This window comes from Mobula birostris, chromosome 7 (assembly GCF_030028105.1).
Source record: "Mobula birostris isolate sMobBir1 chromosome 7, sMobBir1.hap1, whole genome shotgun sequence".
NCBI lineage: Eukaryota > Metazoa > Chordata > Chondrichthyes > Myliobatiformes > Myliobatidae > Mobula > Mobula birostris.
Genome location: NC_092376.1, coordinates 171,512,675 through 171,527,092, shown reverse-complemented (window position 1 = coordinate 171,527,092; position 14,418 = coordinate 171,512,675). Strand labels below are relative to the sequence as shown.

The 14,418-nt window shown below is 41.5% G+C and overlaps 1 protein-coding gene across 1 annotated transcript in view; it reads right to left on the bottom strand.

Moving 5' to 3' along the window:
- larp1 (La ribonucleoprotein 1, translational regulator) overlaps positions 1-14,418 on the bottom strand; it is a 180,930-nt gene that overhangs the window by 111,451 nt on the left and 55,061 nt on the right. The window contains exon 3 of the mRNA XM_072264084.1: positions 3,843-3,902. Coding sequence (XP_072120185.1) covers positions 3,843-3,902 — 60 coding nt within the window. The remainder of the gene's footprint in view (positions 1-3,842; positions 3,903-14,418) is intronic.

Here is a 14,418-nt window from a genome sequence, read left to right as displayed (position 1 = left end):
AACGCATGCCATTGCTGCTCTGTTGACATGCCAGCCAGAAGCTCCTTCCAATTTACTCTTCCAACCAACTCCTCTATAATTACCACTGTAATTTCACTTACTCCACTGAAATACTGCAACATCAAACTTTACTTTCTCCCTATCAAATTTCAAGTTGAACTCAATCATTTGTGATCACTGGTTCCAAAGAGTTCTTTTACCTTATGTTCCCTTATCGCCTCTGGTTCATTACCTAACATCCAACCCAGGATAGCTGATCCCCTAGTAGGCTCAACAACAAAGTGCTCTAAAAATTCATCTCCTAGGCATTCAACAAACTCATATCTGCATACCTCGACTCTGTTTTATCCCCTCTAGTTCAGTTCCTACCTACATCCATGACACTTCACACACTCTGGATTTTTTCAATGATTTCAAGTTCCCTGGCCCCCATCATCTTATTTTTACAATGGATGTCCAGTCCCTGTACACCTCTATCCCCTACCAGGAAGGCCTCAAAGATCTCCATCTTTTTTTTGGACATCAGACCTAACCAGTTCTCCTTCAGCACCAGTCTCCTTCACCTTGTGGAACTTGTCCTCAAAATAATTTCTCCTTTGGGTCCTTCAAACAAAAGGTGTAAACATGAGCACCCGAATGGGTCCCAGCTATGCCTCCCTGTTTGTTGGCGACATGGAACAGTCTGTGTTCCAAGTCTACACTGGTGAACATCCCGCACTTTTCCTACACTACGTTGACAACTGCATTGGTGCTGCTTCCTGCACCCATGCTGAACTTGTTGACTTCATCCACTTTGCCTCCAACTTCTACCCTGCCCTCAAATTCAGCTGGCCCATTTCTGACACTTCCCTCCCCTTTCTCCATCTCACTGTCTCTATCTCCGGAGAGGTCTGTTATAAACCCACGGACTCTCACAGCTAGCTGGACTATACCTCGTCCCACCGTTACTAGTTTCCACGGGATCGCTCCCTACACAACTCCCTTGTCCATTCATCCCTCCCCACTGATCTCCCTCCTGGCAACAACCCTTGCAAGCGGAACAAGTGCTACACCTGCCCCTACACCTCCTCCCTCACTACCATTCAGAGCACCAAACAGTCCTTCCAGGTGCGGTGACCTGTGAGTCTGTTAGGGTCACATACTGTGTCCAGTGCTCCTGGTGTGGCCTTCTGTACATCAGTGAGACCTGACGTAGACTGGGAGACTGCTTTGTCGAACACCTACACTCTGTCTGCCAGAAAAAGCAGGACCTCCCAGTGGCCACCGATTTTAATTCCACTTCCCATTCCTATATGTCTATCCATGGCCTCCTCCACTGCCGTGATGAGGCCACACTTAGGTTGGAGGAACAACAGCTTTTATTCCGTTTGGGTGGCCTGCAACCTGATATCATGAACATTGATTTCTCAAATTTCCCATAATGGCCCCACCCCCCTTTCCTTCACCATTTCCCGTCCCTTTTCCCCTCTCTCACCTCTACTCCTTGCCCACCCACTGTCTCCCTCGTGCTCCTCCCCCTTCTCTTTCTTTCATGGCTTCTGTCTCTGTCACCAATTTACTTCCCAGCTCTTTGCTTTATCCCTCCCCCTTCAGGTTTTACCTAGCAACTTGAGGTTCCCTCCCTCCTCCCCCCACCTTTTAAATTTACTCCTCAGATTTGTTTCTCCAGTCCTGATGAAGTCTTTCAGCCCAATACGTCGACTGTACTCTTTTCCTAGATGCTGCCTGGCCTACTGAGTTCCTCCAGCATTGTGTGTGTGTGCTGCATCGATTTCAAGTAATCATCAAAACAAAAACTCTCGACTACTATTGAAAAATTATGGACTGTAACACACAAAATAATCAATTAGGTCTTACGAAAGGGAACTGGGCAGAGAAGAATAACAGGATAGTAAGGGACAAAATTGAACCCCTAGAAGATCAGAATGGTCGTCTATGTGTGGAGCCTCAGGAGATGGTGGAGATCTTAAACAGTTTTTTTTTTCATCATTATTTACTCAGGAAACTGGCAGAGTGGAAGGAAGTGTCACGGAACATATAGAGATTAAAGAGGAGGAGGCGCTTGCTGCCTTACAGCGAATAAAGGTAGATAAATCCCCCAGGCCTGACCGGATACTTCCTCGGACATTGAGAGAGACTAGTGTAGAAATTGCAGGGGCCCTGGCGGAAATATTTAAAATGTCTTTAGCCACCGGTGCGGTGCTGGAGGAGTGGAGGGTGGCTCATGTTGTTCCGTTGTTTAAAAAAGGCTCTAAAAGTAAACCAGGCAATTACAGACCGGTGAGCCTGACATCAGTAATAGGTAAATTATTGGAAGGTGTTCTGAGATCGGATATACAAGTATTTGGACAGCCAAGGGCTGATTAAGGATAGTCAACATGGCTCTGTGCGTGGTAGATCTTGTTTGACAAATCTTGTAGAGTTTTTTGAGGAGGTTACAAAGAAAGTAGATGAGGGAAAGGCTGTGGATGTTGTCTACATGGACTTTACTAAGGTTTTTGACAAGGTCCCACATGGGAGGTTAGTTCAGAAGGTTCAGACACTAGGTATCCATGGAGAGGTTGTAAACTGGATTCGAAATTGGCTGTGTGGGAGAAGACAGAGAATGGTAGTGGATAATTGCTTCTCAGACTGGAGGCCAGAGACTAGTGATGTGCCTCAGGGATCTGTGCTGGGACCATTGTTGTTTGTTGTCTACACCAATGATCTAGATGAAAATGTGGAAAATTGGATCAGCAAGTTTGCTGGTGACACTAAGATTGGAGGTGTTGTGGATGGCGAGGAAGGCTTTCAAAGCTTGCAGAGGGATCTGGACCAACTGCAAAAATGGGCTAGAAAATGGCAGATGGAATTTAATGCAGACAAGAGTAAGGTGTTGCATTTTGGAAGGACAAATCAAGGTAGGACATACACAGTAAATGGTAGGGCACTGAGGTGTGCAGAGGAACAAAGGGATCTGGGAGTTCAGATACATAATTCCCTGACAGTGGTGTCACAAGTGGACAGGGTTGTAAAGAAGGCTTTTGGCGTCCTGGCAATCATAAATCAAAGTATTGAGTATAGGAGTTGGGATGTTATGGCGAGGTTGCATAAGACCATTGGTGAGGCCAAATTTGGAGTATTGTGTGCAGTTCTGGTCACGTAACTATAGGAAGGATATCAGTAAGATTGAAAGAGTGCAGAGAAGATTTACTAGGATATTGCCGGGTCTTCAGGAGTTGAGTTACAGGGAAAGACTGAACAGGTTAGGACTTTATTCCTTGGAACATAGAAGAATGAGGGGAGATTTGATCGAGGTTTACAAAATAATGAGGGGTATAGACAGAGTAGATGCGAGTAGGCTCCTTCCACTTAGATTAGGAGAGTTAAACATGAGAGGACATGGCTTTAGAGTGAAAGGGGAAAGATTAGGGGGAACACTGGGGAAACTTCTTCACTCAGAGAGTGGTGGGAGTGTGGAACAAGCTGCCATCTGACGTGGTAAATGCGGGCTCACTCTTAAGTTTTAAGAACAAATTGGATAGATGCATGGATGGGAGAAGTCTGGAGGGTTATGGACTGGGTGCGGGTCAATGGGACTACAGAATAAAGTTTGGGCACAGACTAGAAGGGCCGAATTGCCTGTTTTCTGTGCTGAGTGTTCTATGGTTCTAAGTGAAGAAAAAAATACAATGCCATGGGGAAAGAACAGTGGAAAGGGAGGGGGACATGCAATAAATTCAATGAGCTGAGTGGCCATTTCCCATCATAGGACTTTCTGAACACCCCAAAGGATTTTAGATCCATCTCGATATCCCGCTTTAACTATTCACCAGTGAATATAATGAACTTGACAGCAATACCTTGTTATTGACGATTTCACCAGGAGTCGGCCAGTTTGTGGTGTCACCAAAGTCACTGACCTGCAACAGGGAACAATGTACATCAGCATTTGGGAAAAAAAAAGACAAGGTTATTTCTAAAAGAAAAAATCTGACCCACAATTCTACTGCAGTAACAGAATAATGCAATTCCATAACAACACCTTCCCAATCAAATAATAATCGCATTTAGATCACAGCCCAAACCAAAGGGACTGAGACTGCACTTATTGTGGCCTAAAGCTCAAGATCCCCTGCTTACATTAACCAAGCAGTTTGAATCCAGAAAGGATTTTCAGACAATACTTCACACTGAAACTTCTATGTGTTTTATAGATCACAGAAGCTGTACTGGTCCCTCTTGATTCCAACACCAGACCAAGCAGAACCTAAATTAGTACCAGCACCCCTGGGCACAAGCTGTTCCCACTCTCCATCCGCTGAGCCTAAATGTCCCATCTGACCATACTCACCCCAGATATGGAGCAGCTCCCACTCAGATTCCCAGGCAAGAAGATGGACAAGGGAAGTTCTCTTCTACCCAGGCTATAGTAATCCACCAGCAAAAGATCAACTGTTAGTTTTTCCAACTAATCTTGGATCGAACTCTGCCAGGTGGACCTCTGCATTTCCCACATCGCAGCACTGACATAATCAGTCTCCTAGTAATTAGCTTTCATGTACCAGGTGGACAGGAGTTATTCTGACTGGAAGCCAATGTCCAGTGGTGCTCTGCAAGGATCCGTGCTGGAACCTCTGCTATTGAGATTACATATACTGTAAATGATTTGGATAAAAATGTAGATGGGCTGATTAGTAAATTTTCAGACATTGCAAAAATTGGTGGAATTGTGGTTAATGAAGGGGGTTGGAAGCACCAACTGGAAATATGAGCAGAGAAGTATCAGATAGGAAGTTAATCCGGACAAATGTGATATGCTGCACTTTGGAAAGTCAAATGTAAGAGCAGAGTATACACAGTAAATGGTAAGAGCCTTAAAACATTTGAAAAGACTTGAGTTGACTAGGCATAGTCAGCATGGCTTTGCGTGGGAGATCATGTCTCACAAACTGGACTGAGTTATTTGAAGAAATAACCATGAAGGCTGATGAAGGCAAAGGGATTGGATTGGATTTGTCAAGTGTATTCAGGAGAGTTTTTCTTGATCAATATGTGGCGGTCCCAAAGGAAGAAAGCATGATACAGGATATCCTCTTAGATGACAAGGAGTGGAGTAGGGGAACACTTTGGATCTGGTGATCCTAATTTCATTAGTTTCAAGATAATTAAGGAGGATAGGACTGGTCGTTACTGCATTATTAATGACCTTTCAAGAATCAGTAGCCAGTGAAACTATCTATTAAGTCAATGGATACACCTTCTAGTACTAGACAATGGCGATTTAATATCACCCTGCTTCAGAACTCGACCTTGTTAATTTTATTGAGGAACAGATTAATTTTTTCTTCACAACGAATTTCACGGACGGAATTTCCAGCGGGGTACTATGGGATACTTTTAAAGCATATATTCGTGGTCAAATTATTTCATATTCTGCTGGACTGAAAAAGCGAGCTGATAATGAAATACTTAAGCTGGTTGACAAGATCAAAGAAGTTGACAAGAAATATTCTATTATTACTAATCAGGAGCTTTATAAAGAGAGAGTCGAACTTCAAATGGAACATAGTCTATTACTATCATCCCTGATTGAAAATCGATTAATTAAAACTAGGAGTCAATTCTATATACATGGTGATAAAACTGGGAAACTACTAGCTAATCAATTGAAATCGGCTTCGGTTAAATGCCAGATTGTTAAGATTCGTAAAAAAGATGGTAGTCTGACGGTTGATCATGATGAGATAAACAAATCATTTCAAGAATTTTATACCAATAGAATTTCCTGAAGACTCCACTTTAATGCAAGAATTTTTAAAGAAATTGAATATTCCAAAATTACCACCCAATGAACATTTAAAACTAGATATACCTATTATGGTAGAAGAAATAAAAAATGCTATTTCTTTGATGAATTCAGGTAAAGCACCTGGTCCAGACGGTTATACAGTAGAATTTTTTAAATCCTTCTCCACTATACTTTCTTCTTGGTTATGTAGAACCTTTAAGGGATGCAGTATCTATAGGTAAATTACCTCAATCTTTTTATCGAGCTTCTATTTCCCTAATTCTTAAAAAAGATAAGGATCCTACTGAATGTGCATCTTATAGGCCTATATCTTTGCTGAATGTGGATTCTAAGATTTTTTCTAAAATATTGGCAACAAGACTAGAGAATGTATTGCCTTAAATTATTACTGTCGATCAGACTGGATTTATTAAAAATCGTTACTCCTTCTTTGATATTAGATTAATGAATATTGTTTATACTTCTTTACCTAGAACTCCTGAATGCGTAATCTCATTGGACGCTGAGAAAGCTTTTTATAGAGTCGAATGGACATATTTGTTTAATACGCTTGAGAAATTCAATTTTAGCCTGATATTTATATCTTGGATTAAATTGATATACCTTACTCCTTTGGCTTCGGTATTTACCAATAATCAAAGATCTCCCTTTTTTTTCCAGTTATTCTGTGGTACTAGGCAGGGTTGTGCTCTTAGACCATTATTATTCGATATTGCCCTGGAACCATTAGCTATTGCTATTCGTGACTCTCCTAATATATTTGGTATTACCCGTGGGAATGAGATACATAAATTATCACTATATGCAGATGATTTACTATTATATAGTTCTAACCATGAGAAATCCATTCTGGCAGTATTATCTTCGCTTGCTCAGTTTATTAGTTTTGCTGGTTACAAGCTGAATCTTGGTAAGAGCGAACTTTTTCCACTAAATATGCAAGTTCCCATTTATAGATGTTCACCATTCAGATTGATTACTATTTTACTTATTTGGAGGTTAAAATTGCTAAGAGACATAAGGACCGATCCAAGCTCAATTTTTCACCGTTAATTAGTCAGGTTAAACAATTGCTTAATAAATGGTCCCCATTGTCTCTATCACTGATTGGCTGAATCAATGCTATTAAAATGAATATTTTAACTAAATTTTTATATTTATTTCAAGCGGTACCAATTTTTATTCCTAAATCTTTTTTTGATACTACTGATTCTAAAATTTCCTTTTATATATGGTAGAATAAAAATCCCAGGATAAGTAAAAAATATTTACAAAAGTCCAAGAAAGATGGTGGTTTAGCATTGCCGAATTTAAGATTAAGGTTAAGGATTAAGGTTGGGAAGATTCTGGAGTCGATTGTTAAGAAAGTAGTTTCAGGGTACATGGAAGCGCATGATAAAATAGGCCGTAGTCAGAATGATTTCCTCAAGGAAAAATCCTGCCTGACATAGTTTATGAAATTCTTTGAAGAAATTACAAACTGGATAGATAAAGGAGAGGCCTTTGAAAAGGTGCCACACAAGCGGCATCTTAACAAGTTAAGAGCACATATTCCAGGAAAGATTCTAGCATGGATAAAGCATGGCTTACTGGCAGGAGGCAAAGAGTGGGAATAAAGGGATTCTTTTCTGGTTGGCTGGTGGTCCATCTTGGTTACTAGTCTCTGTAGTATCCAAGACATCTTCAAGGAGCAGAGCCTCAGAAAGGCACTATCCATTATTAAGGAAACCCATCACCCAGGACATGCCCTCTTCTCATTGTTACCATCAAGATGTACAGAAGCCTGAAGGCACACACTCAGTGATTCAGGAACAGCTTCTTTCCCTCTGCCATCCGATTCCTAAATGGACATTGAACCCATGAACACTACCTCACATTTTTTACATTATTTCTATTTTTGCACTTTTTTTAACTTAACTATTTAATATACTTATATACTTACAGTAATTGATTAACTTTTTTCTATATTATCGTGTATTGCAACATACCACCATCGTTAAGTTAACAAATTTCACGACATATGCCGGTGATATTAAACCTGAGTCTGATTCGGACGTGGTAAACGAGGTGAATAATTTGTAGATGACACTAAAATTGGTAATGTAGCAGACAGCGAGGAAGGCTATAAAAGCTTGCTGCGGATCTGGACCCACTACAGAAGTGGGCTGAAAAATGGAAGATAGAATTTATTGCAGCTAAATGTGAGGTGCTGCACTTTGGGAAGATAAACTAGGGTAAGACTTACAGGGTCAATGGCAGAGCTCTGAAGAGTGTAGTAGAACAAAGACACCTGGGAATACAGATCAGTAAATTCCTTGAAATTGACATCTCAAGTACAAACCCCATTTCCAGAAAAGTTGGGATATTTTCCAAAATGCAATAAAAACAAAAATCTGTGATGTTAATTCACGTGAACCTTTACTTAACTTACAAAAGTACAAAGAAAAGATTTTCAATAGTTTTACTGACCAACTTAATTGTATGTTGTAAACATACACAAATTTAGAATTTGATGGCTGCAACACACTCAGCAAAAGTTGGGACAGAGGCATGTTTACCATTGCGTTATATCACCTTGCCTTTTAATAACACTTTTTAATCATTTTGGAACTGAGGATACTAATTGTAGCAGATTTGCAATTGGAAATTTTGCCCATTCTTGCTTGATATAAGACTTCAGTTGCTCAACAGTCTGTGGTCTCCGTTGTCTGATTCTCCTCTTCATGATGCGCCATACATTTTCAATAGGAGATAGATCTGGACTGGCAGCAGGTCAGTCAAGCACACGCACTCTGTGTCTACAAAGCCATGCTGTTGTAGCCCGTGCAGAATGTGGTCTGGCATTGTTCTGCTGAAATAAGCATGGACGTCCTCGGAAGAGACATCGCCTTGATGGCAACATATGTCTCTCTAAAATCCTAATATACGCCTCAGAGTCAATGGTACCTTCACATACATGCAACTCACCCATGCCGTGGGCACTGATGCACCCCCATACCATCACAGATGCTGGCTTTTGCACCTTTCGCTGATAACAATCTGGATGGTCGTTTTCATCTTTGGCACGGAGAACTCGACGCCAGTTTTTTCTGAAAACTAGCTGAAATGTGGACTCATCTGACCACAGCACACGGTTCCACAGTCTTTCGATCCATCTGAGATGAGCTCGGGCCCAGAGAACTTGCCGGCATTTCTGCATAGAGTTGATGTATGGCTTCCTCCTTGCGTAATACAGTTTCAAGTTGGATTTCTGGACGCAGCAACGGACTGTGTTGAGTGACAATGGTTTTCCGAAGTACTCCCGAGCCCAGTTGGCTATAATTGTCACAGTAGCATGACAGTTTCTTAGGCAGTGCTGCCTGAGGGCTCGAAGATCACGCGCATTCAACAGTGGTTTCCCACCTTGCCCTTTACGCACTGAGATGTCTCTGAATTTTCTGAATCTTTTCACAATATTATGTACTGTAGATGTTGAAAGACCTAAATTCACTGCAATCTTGTGTTGAGAAATGTTCCTTTTGAACTGACTAACAATTCTCTCATGAATTTTGGCACAAAGGGGTGAGCCATGACCCATCCTTGCTTGCAAAGACTGAGCCTTTGATGGACACTACTTTTATACCCAGTCAGGATACCTCACCTGCTACCAATTAGCCTGCTTAATGTGGAGTCTTCCAAACCGCTGTTACTCGAATATTCTGTGCACTTTTCAATCTTATTTTAACTCTGTCCCAACTTTTGTCGAATGTGTTGCAGCCATCAAATTCTAAATTTGTGTATATTTACAAAATACAATTAAGTTGGTCAGTAAAACTATTGAAAATCTTTTCTTTGTACTTTTGCCAGTTAAATAAAGGTTCACGTGAATTTACATATCACAGATTTTTGTTTTTATTGCATTTTGGAAAATATCCCAACTTTTCTGGAAATGGGGTTTGTAGATAGGGTAGTAAAGAAAGCTTTTAGAATATTAGCCTTCATATACCAGGGCATTGAGTACAAGAGTTCGAATGTTATGTAGAAGTTATATAAGATGTTGGGAAGATTGAATTTAGAATTGTGTAGTTCTGGTACCTACCTACAGGATATTAAGCTTGAAAGGGTGCAGAGAAAACTTACAAAAATGCTGCCAGGATTTGAGGACCCAAATTATATGGGAAGTTTCAATAGGTTAGGACTTTATTCTATGGATCATAGGAGAATGGAGCTGTTATCGAGGTAAACAAAACTTATGAGGGGTGTAGATAGGGTGAATATATGCAGACTATTTCCCCTTAGGTTCAGTGAGACTAGGACTAGAGGTTATAGGTTTAGAGTGAAACGTGAAATATTTACGAGGAATTATTTGATGGGAATCTTCTTCACGAACTACCAGCACAGCAAGTAAATGGGAGTTCAATTGTAACAATTTTAGAGAAGTGTGGACAGGTACATTGAGAGGCTGAATGGCCTTCTTCTGTGTTATAGTGCTCCATGACTCTATGACAGGGCAGTAGATGTGACCTGTATGGACTTCAGCAAGACCTTTCAGTAATGTCCTGCATGGTAGCCTACTATGGAAAGTTAAATAACTGGACGCCATCACCCAAGATTATGGAAATTCTGAGCAACACACACAAAACGTTGGAGGAACTCAGCAAGACAGGCAGCATCTATGGAGAGAAATAGCAATCAACATTTTGGGCCGAGACCCTTCAATAGGACTGACTTGTGGATACACAATTGGCTTAATGGTAGACAGAAACCAACGACGGAAGATTGTTTCTTGGACCGGAGGCCTGTGACAAGTGGTGCTCCCCTGGTTCTAATGCTATTTATCATCTAATAATGTGGAATAGAATTACAAGGCATGGCTAGAAAGTTTGCAGATGAAAATAAGTGGTGTCACTGACAGTAAAAATGGTTAAGATTTACAGAAGGATCTTCATCAGATGAGTAACTGGACCTGGGAATGGCAAATGGAGTTTTACTTGAATAGTGTGAGGTGTTGCATTTGGGAAGACAGGATTTTCACAGTGAACAGAGTGTTGCAGAACAGAAGGACCTAGGAGTACCAACATGATTCCCTGCAAGTGGTGCCACAGATAGACAGGGTGGCCTTCATCAGTCAGTATAGATGTTATGTTGCTAGACATTGTCATATTAGACATTGGTGAGGCCACACTTGGACCATTTGGCCATGCTGACGTAGAAGATTTGCCATTAAGCTGGAAATAATGCAGGGTAAATTTACAAGGTTACAAGGTTATTGCTAGGACTTGAGGTGCCAGTTATGGAGAGAGATTGAGCAGCTTGGGACATTTTTCAGTGGGGTGTAGGAGAATAAGTGAATGTGTAGTCAACATCAAGAGGCAGCGCTTGACCATATCATCTTCCCCAGGGAAAAAGCGCCCCCAGCAAAGAATCACCCTTTCTGCCCTGTCAGAACACGGAGTTCAACCTCCACCCTATCAAAGGATGAATTCTGTACCATCTATCTTGTAGTAGACTCTTCCCCATCCCCCAACACACTAACCATCACAGCGCCTTATCCTAAAGCACCCCAACTTCAGTAGGGTTCTCACATCTTTCCACTTAAGCTCCTTTGCCACTAGCCTTTAACCCCAATCCCTCCCTTCACCCGGTCCTGCTCCAAGACCCTCGCAAACTCAGAAGTAGAAACATAGAAAAACCTACAGCTCAATACAGGCCCTTCAGCCCACAAAGTTGTGCCGAACATGTCTCTACCTTAGAAATTACTAGGCCTCTATTTTTCTAAGCTCCACGTACCTATCCAAGAGTGTCTTAAAAGACCCTATCGTATCCACCTCCACCACCGATGCCAGCAGCCCATTCCATGCACTCACTACTCTCTGAGTAAAAAACTTACCCCTGACATCTCCTCTGCACCTACTCCCAAGCACCTTAGACCTGTGTCCTCTTGTGGCAACCATTTCAGCTCTGGGAAAAAGCCTCTAACTATCCACACGATCAATGCCTCTCATCATCTTATACACCTCTATCAGGTCACCTCTCATCCTCCGTCGCTCCAAGGAGAAAAGGCCGAGTTCACTCAACCTATTCTCATAAGGCATGCAACCTAATTCAGGCAACATCCTTGTAAATCTCCTCTGCACCCTTTCTATGGCTTCCACATCCTTCCTGTAGTGAGGTAACCAGAACTGAGCACAGTACTCCAAGTGGGGTCTGAGCAGGGTCCTATATAGCTGCAACATTACCTCTCGGCTCCTAAATTCAATTCCACGATTGATGAAGGCCAATATACCATACGCCTTCTTAACCACAGAATCAACCTGCGCAGCTGCTTTGAGTGTCCTATGGGCTCAGACCCCAGACCTCGGAACCGTGAGATGACAAAGTTGCTCTTGTAAAGTTAGCTACAATGATAAACCAATGCACACAAATTGGTAACTTGCAGAGAGCATGGTGTAAAACTCAGCAATACCTGTTCAACTCCTACCTTGGTGAAAACGTCAGGAATTCAGAATGGTTTCCATATGTCTGCAAATCTTCCAATGAGTGCGTCAAGAGATGAAGCTCTCTGGAAACTATAACGCACTGTTTCCAGAGTTCCACCCCCACAAATCAAACACAAGTGCAAAGGTGAATAACAAACTAGACCTGATAATGGGCTAAACATCCCACCTCAACAGCCCACCCTAAGTGAGCCAAGCACACCACCCTGCGCAACCCGCATGGCAGGCCACACTCCCTGTATCATGCAGACAGTAAATCTGCAATAGGATACCTGTACAATGCATTTGCCAACTTAAAACTAAGGGGCTAATTTTAACTCCACAGGAATTCAGTGATGATAGGTTGGCAAAGCAGAAGATAGTATATGACATACCCAGTAAATAATCAGAATGGTTTGTTAAAGCAGCACTGGATATACTTAGCTTTCCAGAAGGAGAGCTATGAGACTGTAGCCTGAGTTCATTACACCAGTAACCTAGATAATTGGCATCAGCAGCAGAGGGAAAACTAGGAGTGCACTAATAAGTTCTTTTGGACAACCTTCCCAAACACCTACATTTACATTCTGGTTAAAATGCATAAATTCCTTGCCTTGACACTCAGATGTGGTCAGCGACAACATCACGGCACCAGACGGCTCTGCACTGTACATCGCACAGCCAATTCTTCAGCCAAGCTCCTTCTGTGCATAAAGGAATTTAAGAGCTTAAGTTGCTGCCTTTCAGTTTTCTAAACAATCTACTTTAATTTGCCAGACTGATTGCCAAGGAAAGAAGACGACTGGTTGGATGGAGGAATAATTTATATCAGCAAATGTCCACACAAATTTACTAGAAACATCCACCATCCATGCTGCATGAATGTGTCTTAAGTCTAAACTCCACAGAGAACTCAGGAGTCTATAAACAGGCAGATTCTTCTTGCTCAACAGAAATGTGCTTTTAAACAATGCTTCTAACATGCAGATCATTAACATTGCTCTACAAAGGCAAGTTGCCCAGCAGAGACTAGCCACCTGGCTTGGCTGGCTAAAATAATTGAGTGAAATATCAGAAAAAAAACGTGGGGTGAAGGAAGGCAGAGGAGGATTTTCCATGATAAGGAACATAAAATGATTAAGAACTTAATAAGATCACCTCTTACTCTTCTATATCCCAATGAATACTAGCACAGGCTGCTCAACCTTTCTATTTACGTCAAAATGTTCATTCCAGGAATCAACTGAGTAACCCTCTGCTGCACTGCCTTTAATACAAGCACATCCCCACTCTATAAAGTTGGATTAAACTTTCCCATACTCTTTGCAACAAAGGCCAGCATTCCAATAGCGTTCCTAACTACTGGCTGACTATACCCGCTTGCCTCTGGTGTTTCTTATAGCATCCCAGATTCTTTTCCGTTCACTTCCTTTAAATAACAATTTACTTTTATATTTTTTAAAATCCAGAATGGGCAACATCACATTTACCCATATTGAGGAAAAGACTTTGCCCCTCATGATAGCATATAACTCTCTATCAGGTCACCATCAATTTCTTACATTCTAAAGAATAAATCCTAATCTACCCAATCTCTTCTTGTAGCCCAGGCCAAGTCCAGGCAACATACCGGTAAATCTTTTCTGCACGCTTTCTAGTTTAATAATTTCTTTCCTGTAACAGGGTGACCAAAACTGTACACAATTACTGTATAAAACTGCACATAAAACTGTATTAAGGTAGATATGTCACCAGGGCTTTCAGAAATATCCAAGAACACTGTGGGAATTTAGAGAATAGATTGCAGGAGCCCTGGCTTGGATATACTGTATGCATCATTAATAGTGACAGATGAAGATCCAGAAGTCTGAAGGGGCTGAATGTTGTGCCTTTAAGGAGGGCTGCAAAGTAAAACCTAGAAACTATAGACTAGACAGTCTAACATCTGTAATAGAAAAGTTAGAGGAAATTCTGAGAAGTAAGATATATATGCATTGGAAGGGCGTTGATTACAGATAGCTTTGTGTGTGGAAGATTATGTCTCAAGAAAGTAGATGAAGATGGGGCAGCAGATCTGGTCTATATGGACTTCAGTAAGGCCTTTGCTATGGTTCTGAATGCCAATGACTAGTTGCATTCCCCAGTGCTGGGTCCATTGCTATTTGTCAGTTC